A 23251-nucleotide genomic window follows, 5' to 3' on the forward strand; every position below is an offset into this window, starting at 1 on the left:
GGGGTGAATTGCCTGCGAATAAAAACTAAACCCTCCTCAAGGCTTTCAACTTAAATAATAAAGCAACAGTTATGAAATTCAACAAAACTAAAATAAACAGAAATAGATGACTCAGCTATTTACTTGGTTACAACCAAAAAGGTTGTTAATCCAAGGCAGTAAGAGAGTGCACTAAAAGAAGTCTCCTTCTCTGAAGGCGGAGTAGCCTTTTACACTTGAAGAGCACAGAACTATTGCTTAGGAAATGAGAGTACAGGAGTTGTATTTCGAAATCGTTTGTATTCGTTGTCACTAAGAGCTACCCGAGACCCTCTTTATATAGGGGTTCTCGAGCTTATCAGTCCACCTGATCCTTCGGGATCAAGTTTGACTCGAGAGGGATCGGTTGACCGATCCCCAGGTTCGGTAGACCGAACCTGCTGTACCTGCCCAGCTTCGCGTCCAACTGCAGTCTCTGTGCATCGAGCTTGGGTTCGGTCAACCGATCCTTTTGTTCGGTCGACCGATCTGCCAACGGTCTTCTGCTGAGTTGGCCCGATCAGATTGCTCGACTTGGTCTCTAGATAGACTTCGGTTCGGTCGACCGATCAGAAGGTTCAATCGACCGATCAGAAAGTTCGGTCGACCGATCAACTCCCCAACGGTTGGCTGCTTGACGTGGCTTCTGACGTGTCACCAACAGCTGGCTTCGGATACAGAGGGGTTCGGTCGACCGATCAAGGGGTTCGGTCGACCGAACCATTGACAAGTCAACTTCCAGTTGACTTGTTCCAGTTCGGCTCCTTGGGTGATTGCGGCCTACCGGAATAGGGCTCACCCGAACCCAATTCCCGGCCTTCTCCTCGAGCAGGCTTCCTCCCCGGCTTTACGTCCCTCGAACGCCGCGCACGTTCTTCTCGCCCATCGGGTGTACTCTTCCGCAGCTCTCTCGTCCTTCAAACGCACCGAGCCCGTCGGCTCACTTCCCGTGCCGTCCTTCTCGCCAGCTGCGTCTTCCGCTCGACTTCCTGTGCTCCTAAGTTCCTGCACACTCAGACACAGGGATCAGACAAAACGCAGGACCTAACCAACTTGGTTGATCACATCAAAACTACCACGAGGTTCAATAGAGGGATCTCCACTCCCTCTAGGTCCTGAAGGCCAAAATTGATCTCTAGTCCCTTGGCCTTCTCTTTGCTACATCACACATCATGTATCTCTAATCACCGAGCGTACGACTTCCTTACTCGGTTGGAATCACCGTCAGTCAACCCCCTGGTAATCATTCCGATTTTGCCCCGAGCGGCGTTGCTTCAGTTTTCCTCCTCTCGAGACGAGGATCTGGTCCGCTCAGTCGAAGCTTGGGTGGGACTTGCATTATCCCTTCACTGAGGCTGGCGATGGCGCTGCTCATCCGCGACTCTCTCTTCTTCTCTATGTCGGTCTGACTGGTGTTGATGTCACCGATCGGGAGTTGGTGAGCAACGTCGGTATCGTGGAGGAGCCGGTCGGATGGAAATCAACCTCATGTCGTAGTAGTCTCGAGTGTTGTGCATCGTCAATTGATGGAACGAGCAAAACAATGGCATCCAAGTCTTGCCTTTTGCAGCTTTGGGTCGACCTGTTGCTACATACAGCACGACATGTCTTCTTTGCTCCTCGTGTGACTATGCTACTCCCGATCGGGGGCCTTTTGGTGGTTCATGATTAGTGGTCAGCCTCCGTTCTGGAGGAGCAGTATGCTCGGTAGACACTTCCTTCCTATGCGTCGCTTGGGCTTCCTCTATGTTTATGTATTCGGTGGCACGCCTGAGCAGGTGATCGAAGTCTCTTGGTGGCCTCCGAATGAGTGAGCGGAAGAATTCTCCTTCGGTAAGTCCCTGGGAGAAGACACTTACCATGGCCACCTAGTTGGACCGCTTGATGTAGACTCTTAGTGCCTCCTTTGGTCCTTGATTTACTACGAATAAATTAACGCTCGTCTTTTGGTGATAATGACTGTTAGCAAAATGCTGCAAGAATGTCGCTCGGAAGTCCTTGAAGTTGTGGATTAATCCGATCGACAGTCGCCTGAACCAACGTTGCATTAATATTGAAATGGTGGTGAAGAAGACTCGACATTTCACTCCATTGGTGTACCGATGGAGTGTGGCTGTGTTGTCAAATCTAGTCAGATGATCCTTTGGATCAGTCGTCCCATTGTTTTCTCCGATCGTTAGTTGGGTATAGTGTCGTGGCAATGGATCATCCAGAATCCCTTGAGAGAATTGTCCGTTGATCTGTTCGGGTGAATCATTGACCCAGGGCACCTTTCTCTTCCGTTAGTCATGGATAGGCACGTCGTCCGAGGATGACCCTAGCTCTCTATCCGTTCGGCCCTGTTCCTCTGAAGGAGTGTGGAACAGTGCACAATGAAAGGGGATCAGCTCATTGGGCACATCCCCGTATGTGTCGGGCGACTTCTTATTCTGCCCCCGAAAGGATACATGTTTCGCTCGATCTCTATATCCGGCCTGCTGCCCCGCTGCTGATGTCGTGGGCTCATGTACCTAGCGCTCGGCCAGCGTATGCTGTCGTTGTTGTTCCACCATTTTTGTTGTTTTGGCTTGTATCAGCATATCTAATTCCTCCTTGGTCAGCCTCACCGTCGTGAGTCATTCAGCGCCCTCCATCTCCATGTCTCGGATGCAAACTACGTTTCCACAGACGACATCAATATAATCTTGTCTGAAAATCATAAAGAACGCTGACTGGGGATGTGACTTCTTGGTTGACCGCGTATAGACTTCGCTTCACTTTGCAACACAAGAAACATCAGTGTTGGGCCAGGGAAGGAGTCCCCGGTGTTGGCCCTCCGACGCTTAAGTCAGTCACCGGAATAGTAGAAGAAAGCTGAGCAGCAGTGAAAGCACAAGCGTGAATAGTGAATAACGCATAACTCCGCTGGTGCATTGACCTCCCTTTATATAGTACTACAATGGATGACATGCACGTTCCTCAAGATGTGAGTACATTCTCCAAACTGTCCTATGAAAGGACATATCAAAAAAGTTTCTCTGGCATCATATCTTAACAAGTCATGCAAATCTCTAACGAGATAATAGAAACTTCCGTCGTACAATCCGCCTGTTGACCATGTCTTGTTGTCAGCAGCATTATATCCCAAAGGGATATTAAGAGATATGAGAGGAGTCCCACTATGGTCGAGTGGGGGAGCCACTCGCCCGGGGATCCCTGCCGGGTCGACCTCAGTCATTCTTCTCCTTAATCCCTTAGCTCAGTTAATTGTTTCCACCCAACCAGACCAGCGCTCCGATCTCCTTAGTGTTCCTCCGATCCGGAATGAGTGTCTGATATTCTTACCATAGTGCTCCTGGTCAGACAGGTGGTCCACTCAAACAAGCCTCTTGGTAGATCGGACACTTCGGACCCGATCAGCGGTTAGAGTCGATTTTTGCTCGGCCAACTTCGGTGGGACCATTGATCACATTGACCGTCTCAACTTTTACTTCCACATCGACTATTGTCTTTGCATTTGACCCATACTTGATGACCCCCTTTATCACCATATCGGTACTCATACCTAAATTAAGTCATAAAAAGAAATTGATCCCTAGTTGATGCTTCTTTGTGAGGGTGTAGCATTGGTCATGTAACTTAATTATGTCATCTCATCTACTTTATATTGTCAGAATGAATATTGATCCTACTTACACAACTCTTTTAACTCGGTGAAAATAGTATCATGGCTTATATTGTTGTTAATTCAGCATTTACAACTTTTTTAAACTATTGATTCCTCCATAGAGTAATTTCGTGGAACAGGTAGCATAATTTCGATGGTGCAGAAGGTGGAATTCATCATTCTAACGGTCTCACGACAACCTCACATTATTGAGGTATTTCAGTGGCTTTATTAAAAATTGATCCTTGCTAAATTCTTTAAATTTACTATATACGATAACCGACTCCACTATGTTCGGACCGCAACTCACACTATCAAGCATTTAGAACTCGTCACTCATGGCATGGATATCACTTGCAGCAGGAACATTTGCTCAGCAGCTAGCCTCACCATGAATGCAAGTCGCAATGTTCAAGCACGTCATCACGCAGTGTTTATAATCACACACAGAAATGCTCACTGTCTGCACATGTGGCCTGTCGCATGGGGAGCCGGCAACGCGGCTGCACGCGACAGGCGACCGGTTTCAGCCCAACAGCATTGCTTGGCCTGTTTCCACTTTCCAGAATCAGAGTTGGTTTGCGGGGGACAACTCACGAACCGCGACGTCCAACCAGTGGCATGCAAGCGGTGGCACACGTTTTGCGCTGCGCGATGTGGCTGCAAGCCCCAGCCAACAATACTGTCTCGACCGTCGACGCTTGGCTCCGCGGCTAGCTAGCAACACGTGGTGCGTTGCCCACGACTGTCCGATCTCTGCGCGTGGCTCTGTGGCTAGCAAGCGACACATGGTGCGTTGCGCATGACTATGTCTCGACGCATGCATGTTGGCTGTGCGTTGCCCATGTGCATGTGTGCGCAGAGCGCCGGCGCGAGGCCAGCAGTGCTTGTCCACGTTCGAAGCTACCAAAGCATCTCCGAAGATAAGGTTTGAGGTTTGTGGCCGGCCTAAATGTCGAAGGATCAAATGTTAAATAAATAAATAGATGTTCATATAAAAAAAAATAAAATTAATAATATAAAAATATTTTAACATGTAAAATGAAATTTATAATAATAAAAAATATTATAATCCACATTATTAATAATTAGTATTACTACATCAAAAAAAAAAAAGGGGGGGGGGGGAATATGACAATTAACTATAAAATATTTATCTTCTTGTGTTTTTATTTGTAAAGTCATCCATCAAATTTTCATAATTAAATTTTTCTAAAAACTCATTCTTAATAGAAATTATAGTTAACGTATTCAACCTTATTTATGTCATGATTAATCTCAAATAAGATTTCAACAATTTCAAATTATAAAAATTTCTTTCTACGAATGCGACCTCTTTGTTTATTCAGATATTAGGACAAGTGGAAGTGTGGAACCATAGAATCATACTTCCCAATTCCTACTAAAAAAAATAATATTAATAATATTAATAATATTAATATTAATGATAATAATAATAATAATAACTTCAATTGCAAGTTGAATTAGTAACAAACCTAAATAAATGTGTGATCGAAGAACAAGTATCTTACTTTTCTTGTTCGGTGAAGAAGTCTAGTGAAAGTGATATTGATGAGTTTGTCATTTGGTGAAGAAGAAAATGTTGTTGTCCCTCTTCTACACAGATGGTTAAAAAAATGTTTGAGGAATATGGAGATTTAGTCTTATTTATTTATTTAAAAAAAATACTAAAAAAATGAGGCTCCATCGGAGGTGGGACCATGTGCGATGGCCTTATCTTGATCATCCTAGGACTAGTTGAGATCTTCTGTCCTAAAAATAATGTGTCCCCATCTCTCCTTGTTAATTGGATGGTCATGATATCCTCTTGATATGTATTGTATCTTTGAGATATGATTTAATTCATTCGATCGATAAGGAGACATATGACAAATTATATTTAGAACAAAGGATCTCAACTCTCCTATAGGATTGTCTCTAGTTATAGTTCAACAGCAAAATTTCAAACTTCTCTTTCATCTTAAAAATAATAATATTGGCGGGTCAATAATTAACATGCACAAAACCTTATACAGAGCACTAACAAGTCCAGATTCTCTTACGTCGGATGCAATGTGCATTGTGGCAACCATCTTCGCCAATGCGGTAGCGCCATTCAAAACTTACTGAATATTCGATCAAATTAAACTTCTCTCTAATCCCATTGATTAGATTCAACAATATCAAATTGAATGTATACACATTGACCAATCATAATCAATTTAATTCTACAATATTGGGATTTAATTTTGAATATATTTTAAAGGCATATTTTTAAATTAATAAAATTTAATTTTAAGTAAATTTTTAATTAAAATTTTAGAATAATTTATATAAAAAAAATCTGTTTAGAAAATTCCAATCCTTTTAAAATTACAAAATAAATGTAGAAATTATTTTAAATTTTTTTCATATTTAAATGAACTTCTTAGAATCAATTTTAGGGCTTTTAAAATTCATCGTCACCATAAATGAAATTTAATTAAAACAATATGAATTCAATTAGGTTCTCCCGTCATTAATTTTACAAAGTCAAATTAATTATTTGCTATAATTAATTTAATACTTAAACTCTTAAAGTTAAGCAACTTAGAAGTAATTAGATTCAAAGGAAAATAAGACATATGTCATCTCTATATATATTTGAAAAGGGTAACTTTTAACAATGATAATGCAAGACAGCTAAAAAATGTTAGAGAATTAATTATTGTTCTATAGGTACATAAAGAAATGGGGAACAAATAAATTTTCAAAATCGCGTAATTGATATTTAAATTGAAAGATACAAGGTTCATATTTTACCAAATGCCTGCACGCAATATAAGAGAAAAATTGAGTACGTATAACTTTTTTCTCATACTATAAAATTTATCTCAATAGTTGTGTGTTTAAGTTTGAAATTATCAAATAACAAATAAAGTCAATTCTCAGTTCAACGAATAATAAATTATTAAAGTAAAGAAAATATCACTTGTCAAACGGCTCAGAATTATCAGGATTGTCGGTCTAACAGTTAGATAGAGACAGATAAACCACTAATGATATTTTACATATTTATTAACTATGGATTGTGCTCCTACTTCTAGATGAATATGCATGCAAGAAGTTTAAGCCGATGTATGTGCCATTAGATTATACAAGTAGATCAGATTCCGGGCTGAGTCTGGTATGGATCCGACCCGGATTCGTAATCAGGTTAACGAGTCAGTTGCTCGTTGACCTGATTCATCGGATTGAATCGGAACCGGTCCTGCAAGTTGTCGGGCTGATTCCCATTCCTTTGATGAAAACCCAGCGGACCGCCGGTTAATTGCCGGTTCGGCAAGTCGGTTCAACCATTTTGTTTTTTTACAGTTTGAACCGTCAATTAACCGGCGATTCCTAGCCATTGGAACCGCCAGTTAATCAGTAATTCCTAGCCGTTAGGGAGGGTGGGGGCTGGGTATTTTTTTCAATGGTTAGGATCATTTGATCGTTTTTTTATTAATGGCTATGATTTAGTGTCCGTTACTATCCAAACTCTATAAATAGAGAGTTCATTTCATCATTTTCACACACATCTTCTCTACTCTTAATCTAAATTTTGTATTCTTTATACGCTTTCGTTTCCAAGTTTCAATTACAATGGAAGGAGGTCGTGGAGGTGCATCAACTCGAGCTCGGAAGAAAAAGGAAATAATGAATCCGCGGGAGGAGGACCCCCCCAACATTCAATCCACCGATGATGAGATCGAGCACCTTTCGAATCCGACACTCGAAACACAAGGAAGTATCGATGCAATTATTTCTAAGGTTCAGAAATTTCCTCCTCTAAAGTTTTCTATTTTTACTAAATATTTTGAGAATGTCACTCTTCTGTCAGGAGAAATGCGTGCAAAATATAAGCACTGCAATGCTTTCTACAAATTCTAAGCCGGCGGCGGCTATAGGTCGTTGAAACGATATGTAGAAACGAAGTACCCGATGGAATATGGATTCGACTGTTCTTAAACACAATTATCAAGATTTTCTTTAACTAGCGGTAGTACTGATTCCGGTTTATTTTTATATTCGGATAATAAATTAAGAGAATCATTAGCTAAATTTGTTTCCGTAAAATATCTTTCTTTTAGTTTTGGATCTAAATGAACATTTGAAGATTTTTGTAAAGAATCTCTTAATCCATGTGCTAAACGTGCTCCTACTACACTTACTTGTACAATTAAAAAATTAGTAAAACAAAAAAAATTTTAATTTATGAATTCAGTAAATTAGATAATAAAATTTCTTTATATTCCGATATTTGGAGTGATCATTAGCAAACACATTCGTATATGGGTGTAACTTGCTATTGGATCGATAACTCTTGGAACCTCAAAAAAAAAAGATTGTTAGCTTATAGAGTTTTTGATGAATCACATAATGCTTATAACATCGCACAATTATTATGTTTAATTTTAGAAGAATATGACTTAACTCATAAAATATTTTCAATATCATTAGATAATGTTAGTTCCAATATCGCTTGTATAGATGATCTAAAATTTATTTGTCAACCTATTATTGACGGTTTATTTTTTCATATTTGTTGTGTATGTCATGTTTTAAATTTATGTATTTAAGATGAATTAAATTTTTTAGAAAGTTATATTAAACCAGAATTGTATTTTCTTATTTATGGTCTCATCTATCTATAATGAAACAATAAGGTAGGTTTTGTAAAACTAATGGAATGAAACTTAAAAAATTTACACATAATGTATGGAATTCAAAATACTAATTATTACAAGATTCATTTCAATATAAAGAATTATTATGTTCATTTTTTTCACAAAATACAAATACTAATATATATTTATTTTCACACTAATCAAATATTTGTAGTAGTATTTGTGAAATTTTAAAAGTATTTAATGATACAACCCAACAATTTTTTTTATTATCCTACAGCTCAATTAGTTTAGAAAATTTTTCTAATATAGTATTAGTTTTAAATGAATATATTAATAATGAATATTTATCTCCTTCCATCTTAGCTATGAAAATTAAATAGAAAAAAAAATTATTTAATTGCATTTGCTTTAGATCTTGATTTAAATTAGAAATTTTACCAGAAATGTTAACTTTATATTATAACGTTTTAATTTCAATTAAAAATTCCTTTTCTCTAGATTTAGTTAATATTATATATAATGTTAGAATTTATTTATATGATATTTATAATTAATATTATACAAAATATGAAATACAAATTAATATTTCTGAAATACAACAAATTACTAGTAGTAATTTAAAACTTACAAAAACATAATTTTTATTAAAAGAACGAACAAAACGTCCACGAGGATTCTCAAGTTCCACACAGGTAAGGGTGTCAATTCGGGTGGGTCGGGCCGGGTTGGATCGAGTTGAGTTTTTTTTTAACACAACCTGAACCCGACCCGAACCCGAGTTCAACCCAAAACACCTAAACCCGAACCTTAACCCGACCAACCCGAACCCAACCCTGATAACACGAAAAATCGATTCAAAATGGCTTTTTTGGGTTATTTTTTCTATAATTCTTCACTTTTATCTCAATACTCTATCATTATCATACAAACATAATATTAATATACATAAAAATATCTTAATTTTCAAAATAAAATTCTATTTAACCCCCAAAAAACCCACTAAACCCTATATTTGACTCAACCTGGGTCAACCCGGATCAATCCGAACCCAATCCGACCCAACCCGAAAACTTTTAACTCTCCAACCCTCCAACCCAAACCCGAAAATGCCCAACCTGAACCTGATTTTTTTTGGGTCGACTCGGGTTGGGTCGTCGGGTCGGGTTCATTTTTGACACTGTTACTGACACATGAACTTGAGAATTATTTTACAACTTCTTTTGATTTTAATGAAATAGATAGCAAAAATTTCGATATCTTAAAGTGGTGGTCACATAAGACTCAAAGCTTTCTCGTCCTCTTCGTGATCGCCAAAGAAATTTTAGCTTGTTCAGTGTCAATTGTTATTATGGAGTAGACATTTAGTGTCGGAGGTAACATATTAGATGAACGAAGATCAACTTTGTCTCCCGACTCATTAAAAGCTCAAGTATTATTGGACGATTGGACCAGGGCAGAGAAAATAATCCAAGAAATACAACTTTAAGATGACGAAGTTAAAGATGTTGATACTGAAGGAACGAATATGATAGGAACGGGAAATGGAAGTGAGTGATAATGTAAAGGATAAAAATGTAAAAGAATTACGTAGACTTTGATTTCCCTATACTATAAGGGAATACGTAGACAACTTAAATAAATACAAGTCCTTTTTTTACAATAAATTTAAATTTGTAATTTTTATTTTTTAATTTTTTTAACATAATAATCTTAAACTGTAGTGAATCGTGAACCGACGGTTTCGAACTATGAACCATAATCGTCTTGAACAGTTAATGTTAAAGATCGACCTACTTGAAATCGTCAGTTCAGAACTATCGAACCGTCGATTCGGAACCGTCAGTTTAGAATCGTCGAACCGTCGGTTCGGCACCATCGAATCGTCGGTTCCGTCAGGTCTATTACAAGAAACAAATGGCTAAAGTTTTTGTATCTGGAGTTGTTGAGAGCTTAACATATGAATTTTACTACTGGTTAACACATTTTTTTAAAAGAAAATTTGATTATGAATACAAATTTAATATAAACGAGAAGATGTAACCTTGAGAGTTAACAATACAAATATTAAATCTACAAGTCCATGTATTTTTGCAAATTAACACTAACCTGCAATAAATCTGTGTTATTTTCCATAGAAAAAGTAGACAAAATATGTACTAAAACACTATAAACGTACACTGAAATTGAAACATCGAAACCATCTTACAATGTCAACTTCATTGAAATTGGATTCATGGGCTGTTTTTGATATACCTGATTATATTTCCTCATAACTTTTAAAACTTACATTAAGAAGCTTGCACATTATACAATGTCAATGGGTCACCGGGACTGCACTTCTGAAACCACACATTTCGGTGGACAAACTGTGACGATTGTGCTTCCATTAGCCTTGAAATTTACAAGCTGATCTACTGAGGCCTTCTTTAAGTAGGAGTCATTGCAACGACTGTCTGCCATATTCATCTGCTGAATTAGAGACCGTTTGATACGACCAGGAGGTGTTTCAGTGATTCCCACAGGCTTCTTCAAATCGTCCTCCTGTAGGATATCTCCTATCCTAGATAAAATATTGAATGATAAACTGACAAGAACCCTCGAGTAGGCTTCCACAATTGCATGCCCAATATCCTGCCATGAAAAGGAAGAATTAAAAACACGAAAAGAATTTTTGATCACGAGTATTTCACAGCATAAATAGAATAAAAATAAGAAGTCTAGTTTGATCATATCCCAAGAAGATGATAAGATTGAAGGGTCTTCCAAGTGCACAAAGAAATCCCATGCAGTAAATTAAGTGATACAAAATCTTATCACCTTGTTGTATTGAACCTTGGTGACATCAATAAAGGATCGAGGGAGGTTTGGAAATCTGATCTTCAAAAGGCGCAAAAGTGCTTCAGTCCTCTCCAGATAGACTGCAATCTTCTCAATTTCAGATCCATGTTCTTTGACAAAGGACCATGGGAATCGCATTGGTGATTTTTTCACAGTTTCATATGACATTTGATGTTTCCAGACAAAGATTGCCCCTTCTAAACGGTTTATTGTGTCAAGTACAAAGTGCTCAGTCTCCATATTTAGAGAAACAAATATTTCCTCAACAGGAATAGACTCTGCCGCTATACCATAGTAGATGTCGACACCCAAACTAGCTTTTCCTGACTGCTTTAATAGAAATTCCATAAGCAAAATACACAAAATTACACAACAATTAAAAAATGATAAACCAGAGCATCGTTATACAACTGGCAGTGAAAATAACTAAAAATGTTTGCTTGCCTTTGGAAGAGCGTCTTTTACCGAAGGGGGAATTGGCATTTGAGTCAAAACCTGTTCATTAATGTCTTTGGCAGCCTTGAGGACTTGGTAGACAAATTTACCCAGGAAACCAAGTTTTCTCCTCTCAGAAGGGGAAAGTCCAGACTCTGGAGTGCAAGGAGATGGAATCCACCATTTCTTGCTATTTCTTGTCCCATTATTACTGCCATCTCCGTTAGATCTGCTACCTAATTCAGCATACCAAAACTCAGTGTTCACCATTGAATCCAACATTTCCTGCAAGTATGTCATGCTTCATTCAGAAAACAAGAAAGTATAGTTTGGAAGGGGAAAAAAAAGCTTGAGTGATCTTATATATGTACTTGCAAATTCCAAATGTCTGATAATAAAATGAACAAGAGGTAGCTTACAATCAGCATTGAATCTAATTTCTTGAGGGCGGGAAGAGTCAAATCAACATCAGATCGAGATTTTGGAATCATTATCTGAAAGAGGTACAGAGAGAATGAAATCTGTTGATTTCAATGCATAAATCTAAAAGGAGTTGGTCATCAACATTGCACCTCGAATATCCGGCCATTAGCACCACTCTGCTTTGCAGGAACCAACTCAACCATGTAGCTAGTGGGGGAAAGCAGCCAGTCCATTTCTCTGTGCCATCTGTTTTTCCTTTCTTCAGATAATGGCTCCAATTTCCATAGCTCTCCGTATATTGATGCTAATAATATAACATCACTAAATAAATCAGAACCAGCAGATATTTCTAAACGTTGCTTCAGAACACTAGATTTTTCTTTCAGCCAACCCATCTGAATTCATGCAACAATCTCATAGCCTAGAATTGACATTTGTACATACACTATACTCTTAAATACTTTCAGAGTGCCTGTAAGTTAAAGAACTAAGACACCATGACACTTTCACAAAATACAAGAGATGCAGCAATCTAAAATTTCCATAATTTATGAAATCAAAGAATGTCAGGGGAAGAACATCAGTACCTGCGAGATTGGTAATGGCATGGGACAATGCAAGAGCAGTACTTATCCCTTTGGTTCCCCCTGAAACATCTTCACCAAGAAGTAGCTTTGCAAACTTTTCCTTCATAGCTTCAACATCGGATATGTCCATTGAACACATAATAGGTGCCTTCCCTTTGATGCACAAATGATGCAAACTGTTAAAAGTATCCCAATCATCAAGCGAATGATCTTCCTGTTTGCTTGAGGACAAGCATTGCGAAGAGAAGGAAGAGCCAAAACCATCTTTGCTGGAAGAACAGCTGGAAGCATCTTCATCAAGGGAGTCCGTGGTTACAAATCCATCAGCACCACTTGTGGTACCACCAGCACTCTCATTGTCATAGGAGCAGCTGTTGAGGATGCAGCTCTCTAGGCCATTATATGTTGTCACCCCTACAGAAATGCATTCATCCTTCACGGTTCATATTTCATTGGGAGTTTAATTTTGACAGAGCTATACTTGAAGCTAGGGTAAAAAATAAATTGACACAAGAGACATAAAGCAAGGAGTTATCATTTTGATTGGTCAGTTTATGATTTTAAAAGTTTTTTAAGAAAGAACTAACAAATGGCAAATGGACGAGAGAATGATAATCATATAGAAGAGCAAGGTTAGAATTCTTTAAATTGCCTTGATTATGGAGATGTGTAAAAGTCATATAATTGTTCAATATATCAGCCTCCAATTCTTATTTACCTGTGTGAAATATGAAAACAAGAGATGATGATGTTGTAAATAAGGCTCACATAGTTACATTGAGTTTGTGAAAAGTTCTACTAGCGCTACAGAACCAACCTAAGGTGATGTAGAGATGAAGTTTCTGTAACATACTGTTGTCTATATTCTGAGCAAAAATTGAAGTGGATATAGATAACACAATTTGTAGAGTAAGTAAATCCATCAGCTGCCTTCAAATAGAAAAAAATGGCCAAAACCCTAAAGAGCTCCTTGATTTTCAAAACCATTAAAAGGGAAAGTCCTATTTTCTTTATCCTTGTTATTTCTAATATGTCCATCATAGTACTATTTATCCTGATTTATTGAAAAGAGAACGGTTGATTCACTTTTGCTAGTTTGAGGTAAACTCATCCTAATTCCAATTAAAATATAATGTAATTTTAGTTTCAAATTTGCTAATCATTCCATGCGGAGTTATGATGACTTTTGCCTCAAATTAGCAAAAAGTGGCTAACTTCACTGAAATTATTCATTTTTATTAGTTTAACAAATCATATCACTCCATTATGAATATTCTCTAGTAGAAAGTCAAGAGTTACAGGAGAAATTAGAATGATTTTTTACTTTAAATTAGTAAAATTCGATCAGTGAGAAAAGTCACTTTTCAGTGTATTACGGACATATTAATTGTAACGGTGTGCCCTTTGACACTAATCAAAATAGAAGCATTCGGTGAGAAACGGGTCTAAGAATATTGGCTGTCTGGATAAGTCTCCATTAGCACTTCCCGATTTATCCTGGCTAATCATTCCATGCGGAGTTATGATGACTTTTGCCTCAAATTAGCAAAAAGTGGCTAACTTCACTGAAATTATTCATTTTTATTAGTTTAACAAATCATATCACTCCATTATGAATATTCTCTAGTAGAAAGTCAAGAGTTACAGGAGAAATTAGAATGATTTTTTACTTTAAATTAGTAAAATTCGATCAGTGAGAAAAGTCACTTTTCAGTGTATTACGGACATATTAATTGTAACGGTGTGCCCTTTGACACTAATCAAAATAGAAGCATTCGGTGAGAAACGGGTCTAAGAATATTTGCTGTCTGGATAAGTCTCCATTAGCACTTCCCGATTTATCCTGGCCAGTGAAAAATTTGCATGGGGCTGGGCCGATAATCCTAGGATTAGTCCGTTCAAAGAACTAGATATGTCAACTAAAAAAAACATCAAGTCAATGATTTTGAAAATAAGATACCTTTTGAATTTCCTAAGAAAATCATCTTAGGAATTGCAATTCATTTTTATTTCTAGAGAATAGTGCTAGGTATGTATGAAATATACTGACAAAAGGTGGATATCAACAATAGAAAGATTTATAAGTGGAGCAAAATCACAAAAAAAAACAGTCAAATAATCAATATAGAGCACATATCCATATCAAATACGGTTCTTTTGTTTAACAGCAAACAATAATTACTCAAACCCTAAACCCTAAACCACACAAACCACACATTGACTGAGATGCAAGAAGGTATAGATTGAGATGCAAGATCTGTATGGATCGCATTGGCTATAACTTGCAGATCTACAGGGCAAAACACACAAACCTACAGTCTGCTGATCAAGGACAAAACTGAGACATATTAGCTTAGCCTGTGTTGGCAGTTTCGGTCATAAAGAATCATACAGATCTGAAGAGCAATTGGAGCATAATAGAAGTGGCCAAGTACTGCCAATCACGTGACCAACAGACTATTGCTGTGTATAAAAGTCATGTCAACCAGGGCACTGGTTCAATTATGAACGAACCGCAATTAATTAACAAAATAGATGATGCCTGAGAAGTCGTCTTCCAGTGAAACAGGGAATGATAGGCAGTGGGCACAGTAGACAGGGTTCCCACACTGACTTTTCACTTGCACAGCACACTGCTTCATCCACGTGATGGGTGCAGGAAAAGGAGAAGGGAAAAAAAAAAACATTGGCTCGCGCACTAAATTTCAAAGGCCAACTTACCCTGAAAGGTAAGATTTTTGAAGAAATTTGTGAAATAAAAAAGAAAAAAGTTTTAACCATTATGAATATAAGATTTGAAGTTTATAGTTAAAGAGTAATTTCAAAACTGTTTTTTATTTTGAAATTGATATAATATATATATAACCATATAATTATATGTTATAAATTGTACCCTATAAAAATTAATTGATATCAATATGATTTTAAAATATTAAAGTGGCATGATATGACATATTAGGATAAAAAAGGGAAACTTATATATAGAAGCCTTTAGTCCATAGATGAACCTGCATCTACTGCGTAAGTCATGATATGACATATTAGGATAAAAAAACTTGTATAGAACTCTAAGAGAAGCCTTTAGTCCATCGTAAGATGAACCTGCATTTACTGCGTAAGGCGGAGTGAGTAAAGGAGTCCGCTCTCATTCATTCAATGCGCGCATCATCTCCCCTCGGTCGGTGCTTTTTCCCCTTTCTATTCCACTTAGCAGTAGTTACCAAGGACATAGCAGTTGCCTTCCAGACAACCGGACGCACTTTGCTTCGCACAGCCATTAATTGGTTACCCTACCCCCTCATAGATTAGAAAAGAAAGGGGAAAGAAAAAGATAACTATTTGAAAATTGCAGATCACAAATTTCTAATTTCTTGGTAAGATTCACAACTGTGATGAACATATCCGGACCTAAGGAAGAAAATGTCCCTCAGGAAAAAAAAAATCAAGTTTTGCTGGTACTGAAACATACAAATGAGCAACGAAAACAAGAAGAATAGGAACATACGGTCTTGCTCCTCGAAATCAAGGCTGATATCTTTGGTGCGACGGCGACAACAAGCTAATCTCTTCATGGTATTTATTATTCCCTGCTTCAGCGGAAAATGGGCAAACATTATGAACAAGATTCTAAAACAAGTGATAGGTCCAAGCAAGGTGCCGCAACTTAATATCACTTCCCTAAGAGGTAAGCAATGATCGCAAAACAATTGAAGAGGGCTCCACCTTGAATCTGAAGCAATTTATTACTTTTTATCTTAATATCTTGCTTGTGCTACTATCGCCTTCCTATTGTGGGATTTGCTCATAAAAATAATAAAACAATTCGCCCAATCGCTTTAAAAAGTAAACAAAAGGTAGCAGTCCAGGAATTTTGAAACTTGAATCGGACACGAGTACTTTTCAGGAGGAACAGATGAAGACAACACCACATTTCAAAAGGTTAAAGTTAAAAAACAGAAAGAAAAAAAAAACCTGAAAAGAGACGAAAATATTTCAAAAATACGGAAGCAAAAAAGTGAAGCAGAGAACTTGAGAACCGAATCACTTCAAATGATAGTATTTGCATTCCAGAAAGAAGCCATGTCAACGATCGGCGAAGAGAAGATAAACATTTACCCAGAGAAAGAGACTGCGCGGAGGAATAACTTCTACGCCTACTATTCGAAGATGGAGGCCAGATCCGCACCACAGGAGCAATCACAACAACAAAACGAGTAACGAAAACTCGCAGATGAAGATCTAAAGTCGAATCCGAGAGGGAAACTAACCTGAACTCGTGCCAGTCGGCAATGCACTGCTCGTGAAGTTGTGCTACAGCGCTGCCGAGCGTGGAGTGGACGACGACGACGACGACGACGACGACCGAAGGAGCGGTAAGCGATGGTGGTGAAGAATGGAGATTTTGTGGGATTTGTGTAGTTTTTCGTTACAAATTTCGGGAAGAATAAAAGAACAGCGAGACGAGCAGAAGCGGCGGAGGCCGCGCCAGTGCGGCACTAGGAGTAGTTGCAGTCTCTGCCATGGCCTCTCGGATATCGAAGAAAACAAAGCACACCTCTTCTGCCACAAATTCCATTTCCCTCTTACAATATTATAATATATAATCATAAAAGCCCACTGTCTTTCAGAAAATGCCGTTTGCCTCGTAAATAATTATGATTTTTCTTTATTTTTTTAATATAAAAATGACAATTCAGTTAGCATCACCGATTGATGGTCCCTGTGATAAAAACATCAGAAAATCGATCCGTATTAGGGTGTCCATGGACCCGATCTGCTCGTCTCCTATGTGGTGGGCCAAGCTCGGCCTATGATTGTTAGGGGGAAAAATGTATTATTATATATTGTAAATATGTAAGTTTTTTTTTGTTATTTGTCTTGTATATCTCTTTGTCGAAAGGATTTGGAAAGTCGTTTTTAGAAAAGCTATATTTAGAAGTGATTTAATTTTGAAAAATATTTTACTATAATTTACTTTTGGGCTATTTATAATCCTGTTGAAATAATTAGAACCATGTGTGATTTTTTTTTTTTAGGATTTTCATCGGCCTTAGGATTTTAATTGTTCGATTTTAACAACTTTTCAACCTAAAGACGGTTCATTTTCTTCTAAGGGGAAATCCCCGTCCTCACGACATCATGTCCATTAGTATTATCATAAAATAAGTAAATTATTTTAGGCTACAAGGGTTTTAAATTATTTTATAAGTGATTTATTTTTAGCCTTAACTAAAGATTTAGATATGTTAGAAATATCACTAATTAACTTATTTATATGGGAAAAGTTGACCTCATTAATTATCACTTTCATTTTTGTTTGACGCTTGAAAGCATCGCATCACTTCTTTATTAATATATCTAAAATTTAAGAGAAACAATACACTTTATTAAATTTAAACAATCATTTTTTATTATATACTATATCAATTATTCTAAAATTTCTATCAACCTTAGTTTTTTATTATATTCTTCTCTTTTATCTATTTTTTTATTATTATATTTATGAAATGAGTGGAATGAAATAGATTGAAAAAAATGAGTGGAATGAGAGATATTAAAAAAAATATTATTTTATTTTTAAGGTAGAGATTTCATTCCCTAAATTTAGAGAATTACTATTCATCAAATCTAAATTTAGGGAATGAATAGGGTAATTGATGCAAAGGTTTTTTAGCTACCCTATCTAAAATTTAGGGTAAAATTTTTGGATAGTGATACGGTTGGCAATGAAGGGGCCCCAGAGGAAAGGGTGAGAAGGATCAAGGCCATATAGCGGTCAAAAGTCAAGAGAACGTGGCGGTCAATAGTCAAGCTGACTAGGCAGTCAAAAGGTTAGCATATGGAATAGGCAGAGATCAGGCAGACGTGTTGTTCAAGGAGGCGAAGCCGTTGGAAAACAAAGGAGGACGGCAGGCGGAACCTGGGGTACAGGTCGGGATCGGCAGAGCTGGGCAGAGGCAGCTCGAGCTGCAGGCCTATGGTCGAGGGACAGGAAACAATCACAGGTCGGAAGCGATAGGGCTGTGTAGAGACGGCTCGGTCTGCAGGTCTGCGACTCGAAGGCCCGGAAGTGCAAGCCACAAATCAAAGGTCGGAAGCGGCAGGGCTGTGCAGAGACGGCTCGGTCTGCAGGTTTGCGACTCGAAGGCCCGGAAGTGCAAGCCACAAATCAAAGGTCGGAAGCGGCAGGGCTGTGTAGAGACAGCTCGGTCTGCAGGTCTGCGACTCGAAGGCCCGGAAGTGCAAGCCACAAATCAAAGGTCGGAAGCGGCAGGGCTATGTAGAGACGGCTCGATCTGCAGGTCTGCGACTCGAAGATCCAGAAGTGCAAGTCACAACCCACAGGTCGGAAGCGGCAGAGCTGTGTAAAGACAGCCCGATCTACGGGCTTACAGTCGAGGGCCAGCAAATGCAGGGTACCGAATACAGACCATGATCGACAGGGCTGTTCAGGGTTAACCCGACTAACAAGTAACGCTTAGAGGTGGGTCTGGTCGAGGGGTGTGAGGTAGATGCCAACCGCGATAAATAGGATGAGCCAAGCTGTGCAGGAGTTGAAGGATCACAATTGTCCATCAAGGGTAATCATTACATACCAGTGAGATGTGCGAAGGCAGAGGTTTCTAAAGGAGAAGATGCTCTCATAACCAATAGTAGCCTGACAGATGTCCTTCGCTACAAGACAAAACCCATGTGTAAAGGCAGAGGTTCCTAAACAAGAAGATGCCTTCACGACCAATAGCAGCACGACAGGTGTCCGGGAGATACGATAAAGTCCAGCGTCTAACGTTTTCTGAGAGGGTTGCAGGTTCTGGAAGCAAGGCGGGTGCATAAAAAGGAGGGGATTCCTCGTACGCGAGTACGCGCTCTCTCGTCACTTTTTCCACAACTTTTCATTTTCAGTCTCTCTGCTTTTTTTGGGGAAAAAGGACCTGACTTGAGCGTCGGAGGGCCTGATCCGGGGACTTTTTCCCTGGGTTCCGGTCTCTAACGTGAGGGGGAGATCGTCTGAGTGTGTGCAGGGTCCTGCAGCATCGTCAGCCGCCCGTGGGAGCCGAATCGCCCACGACTTTCTGTCAACAACCAGGCCACCAAGACCAGCCTCCGTCCGACTCAGCTTTCGGACAGGATCAAATTTGGCGCCGTCTGTGGGAAACACAACAGCCTGATCCGAAGCGTGAAGATGGAGGACTCTGGTCGAAGCTCCAGCAGGAGGATTAATGTTACCATGACCGCGGGGGAGTACGATCTCTTCAAGGAGGTCAGAAAGCGAGCTGCCTCTGAAAAACAAGGCACGGTTTCACGACCTCACCTAGCACCTGAAGCATCCAAAGAACCAGCTCCTGTTTCCGACAGGAGCTCAAAGAGAAAGCAACCGGAAGAACTCCCTCGTACTTCATTCCGAGAGCCTCGCCGCAACTATCATCGAGCTGAACCTCGAGAGCATAGTCCGAAGAAAGAAGAGCCGCCGGCGTTGGTGGCGGAGAGCTCTTTGCATCCACCCCAGGATTCAGGAAAGGGGAAGGCTATAATCTCTGCCAGAGATCTGCCTGAAGATCCGGATGATAAGGTACCCTTCTCGGCTCAGATCTTGAGGGAAAGCCTGCCAAGGGGTTATAGAGCCCCAAACATCGGAGAATATGATGGAAGCAAGGACCCGGAAGAGCATCTACGGAAGTTCAAGAATGCGGCTATGTTGTATCAATACAGCGATGCTGTCAAATGCCGAGTCTTCCTACATACCCTATCTGGGTCGGCGCAGAAGTGGTTCGATGGATTGCCCCCAGAATCCATCAACCGCTTCATGGATTTCAAAATGGCCTTCCTACGTCGTTTTGCCAGCAGTCGTAAGTATCAAAAAATCGACCATTGCCTTTTCGCTCTTAAACAGGAGTCGACCGAGCCTCTGTGAAACTACATCAACCGGTTCAGTCAGGTGGCCAATGACGTCCCCTCCGCCACCTCAGAAATATTGATGAGCGCCTTCTCCCACGGATTACGAGAAGGAGAATTCTTTAGGGACCTCATCAAAAATCCCGCACGGAGTTTTGACGATATGGTGGAGAAAGCTTCTTGCTACATCAAGGTGGAGGAAGCTCAGGCCGCTAGGAGGAAGGCTGAAAAGACGGTGACTCCTGGCAACCGACCTGAAAGGAGAGCACCCCAAGCAGCTCAGCCCTTTCAGCGCGTTCAACCCAGGCCTGCCCCTCAGCCCGCTCAGGGAGTCAGACCAGCCCCACGAGTTGCTGTCATACACGCGCCCAGGCCTGGACCAAGGGGAGCACCATATTGCACATACCATCGGTCCAGGACGCATGATCTCAGCAACTGCTTCCAATTCGCTCGTGATTCCAAGCGAGCCCCCCCGGAGTTAGCGCCCCAAATACAGAGAATGGAGGAAGAACGGGCCGCGGCTGGACGTGCTCGTCAGACCCAACCCGACCTAGCCGGTCCTTCTAACCAAGCCGGTCCCAGGGAAGATAGGGCCCACTGACGGGGACTCAGGCCGAGCCCGTAAGTCACATGGTCGGCGGTTATATGTGGGAACCATGGGATGCAGCCACGAGCAAGCGTCTGGCCATGTCATCAGCTTTGGGCCACAAGATTTAGAGGGTCTGGAACTACCCCACGACGATGCTCTCATAATCAAGGTCGTTATCGCTAACAGCCGAGTGGCCCGGGTATTTGTGGATACCGGGAGCTTGGTCAATATTTTGTTTAGAGCTGCGTTCGAGGAGATGCAGATTGATGCCGCTGAGCTCCAACCCGTAACCACTTCTCTGTACGGGTTCACAGGCAACGAAGTCAAGCCCATGGGTCAGATCAAGCTGGCCATCTCCATGGGCACCGAGCCACTGGTGCGCACCCGGAGGAGCACCTTTATAGTGGTGGATTCGCCTTCCTCATACAACGTCATCCTGGGAAGGCCAGCTCTGCATGAGTTCCAGGCTACTGTCTCCACTTTTCACCAGAAGATCAAGTTCCCGGTCGGCGAGCGGGTCGGGGAAGTCAAGGGAGAGCAGAAGATGTCTCGCAGCTGCTACATTGACATGGTCCGGGTGGAGGCACGCAAAAGCCGGAGGACCTAGGATGGTGGTGTACACGCTATCCAAGAGGAGCTTCTGCCTATTGCCGAGGAGCCTATCCCTTGGGAAGAGATCCAGTTGCACCCTGACAGAGCGGAGAGCATCACTCGCATTGCCAGCGACTTACCGCCGGAACTTAGGTCGGAGCTGATACGGTGTCTGAGCCGTAATAAGGACGTTTTTGCTTGGTCACCGGAAGAGCTACTCGGAGTCAAACCAGGGGTAGCCGAGCACAAGCTGCATTTAATGCCCGAAGCCAAGCCCGTCAAGCAGAAGAAGAGAAACTTCTCGGCCGACCAGAATAAAATTATCCGAGCTGAAGTGGATCAGCTCAGGAGGGCAGGACTTGTTCGAGAGGTGCAATTCCCGTCCTGGCTTTCTAACGTCGTATTGGTAAAAAAGCCTAACAACAAATGGAGGGTGTGCATAGACTTTCGCGACCTTAACAAAGCCACCCTCAAAGACTGTTATCCTCTCCCGCGGATCGATCAGATGGTGGATTCAACTGCTGGCTGTGAGAGGATATGCATGCTGGACGCTTATCAAGGATATCATCAGATACCCTTAGCTAGGGAGGATCAGGAGAAAGTTAGCTTCATAACGGCTGACAGTACTTTCTGTTATACGGTCATGCCATTTGGACTCAAGAATGCTGGGGCTACCTGCCAAAGGATGATGGACAAAGTCTTTCGAAGTCAGATTGGGCGGAACGTCGAAGTGTATGTTGATGACATCCTAATCAAATCCCCCCTGGCGTCCAATCTCATAAGAGATGTAGAGGAAACCTGTGGGACTCTAAGGCAATATGGGGTAAAGCTGAATCCTCTAAAATGCTTGTTCGGGGCCAAAGGAGGGAAGTTTTTGGGGTATCTGGTGACTGAACGAGGGATAGAAGCCAACCCTGAGAAGGTTCAAGCACTTCGAAACATGCAGATCCCTCAGAATCTGAAGGAAACGCAGAAGCTGGTCGGCAGGATAACAGCACTGTCCCGATTCATCTCCAGATCTGCAGATCGAGCTGCGCCCTTCTTCAAAGTGCTCAGGAAAGAGGCCAAGTTTCAGTGGACGGAAGAATGCACACAGGCCTTTAAGGAGCTAAAGCAATACCTGGAGTCTTTGCCATCGCTGTTTAAGCCTGTTGTGGGAGAGCCCCTTTGGGTCTACTTGTCAGCCACCCCCGAGGCCGTGGGGGCCGTGCTGGTTAAAGAGCAGGACAATGTACAATGGCCAGTGTATTTTTTCAGCCATCTATTGAAGGGGGCTGAGTCTCGGTATTCGGCCCTGGAAAAGTTGGTTTACGGACTTGTTCTCATGGCTCGACGCCTCCGACCGTATTTTTTTGTGCATCCCATCACCGTCCTGACAAACAGTACAATGGGTCAAGCTCTCACCAAGGTGGAGGTAGCAGGTCGGCTTATCAAATGGGCAACCGAGCTAGGGGAATATGATATACAGTATCAGCCCCGAACCGCGATCAAAGCACAGGCTCTGGCGGATTTCATGACAGAGGTTTATCAAGCAGACTCGGAGGAGGTCTGAAAAATTTATGTAGACGGGTCGGCTACC

At 40.7% G+C, this 23251-nt stretch overlaps 1 protein-coding gene across 2 annotated transcripts; it reads right to left on the reverse strand.

Annotated features, from left to right (window-relative positions):
* Positions 1-10418: 10418 nt before the first annotated feature.
* LOC122007970 (rop guanine nucleotide exchange factor 14-like) lies at positions 10419-17186 on the reverse strand. 2 transcript variants are annotated; one of them, XM_042563515.1, is made up of 8 exons: positions 16868-17186; positions 16105-16186; positions 12600-13013; positions 12162-12316; positions 12009-12083; positions 11599-11874; positions 11134-11481; positions 10419-10947 (listed from the first exon to the last, which is right to left on the reverse strand). In XM_042563515.1, exons 2-8 carry the CDS (start codon positions 16169-16171, stop codon positions 10639-10641), a joined length of 1644 nt encoding a protein of 547 aa, XP_042419449.1. In that variant the 5' UTR covers positions 16172-16186; positions 16868-17186; the 3' UTR covers positions 10419-10638. The 2 variants fall into 2 exon arrangements, with proteins under 2 accessions (XP_042419449.1, XP_042419450.1); XM_042563516.1 differs by lacking the exons at positions 16105-16186; positions 16868-17186 and adding an exon at positions 14811-14899.
* Between the last annotated feature and the right edge of the window lie 6065 nt (positions 17187-23251).

Source organism: Zingiber officinale, chromosome 8A (assembly GCF_018446385.1).
Source record: "Zingiber officinale cultivar Zhangliang chromosome 8A, Zo_v1.1, whole genome shotgun sequence".
In the NCBI taxonomy this organism is placed as follows: domain Eukaryota; kingdom Viridiplantae; phylum Streptophyta; class Magnoliopsida; order Zingiberales; family Zingiberaceae; genus Zingiber; species Zingiber officinale.

Bases quoted from the DNA above. Each gene is read 5' to 3' on its own strand.
- LOC122007970 (XM_042563515.1), bottom strand. From the start codon at position 16,171: ATGAAGAGATTAGCTTGTTGTCGCCGTCGCACCAAAGATATCAGCCTT. The intron at 13,014-16,104 runs GTATGTTCCTAT...GCATTTCTGTAG, and splicing joins TGATTTCGAGGAGCAAGACC to GGGTGACAACATATAATGGC. The intron at 11,482-11,598 runs GCAAGCAAACAT...CTATTAAAGCAG, and splicing joins TAAAAGACGCTCTTCCAAAG to TCAGGAAAAGCTAGTTTGGG.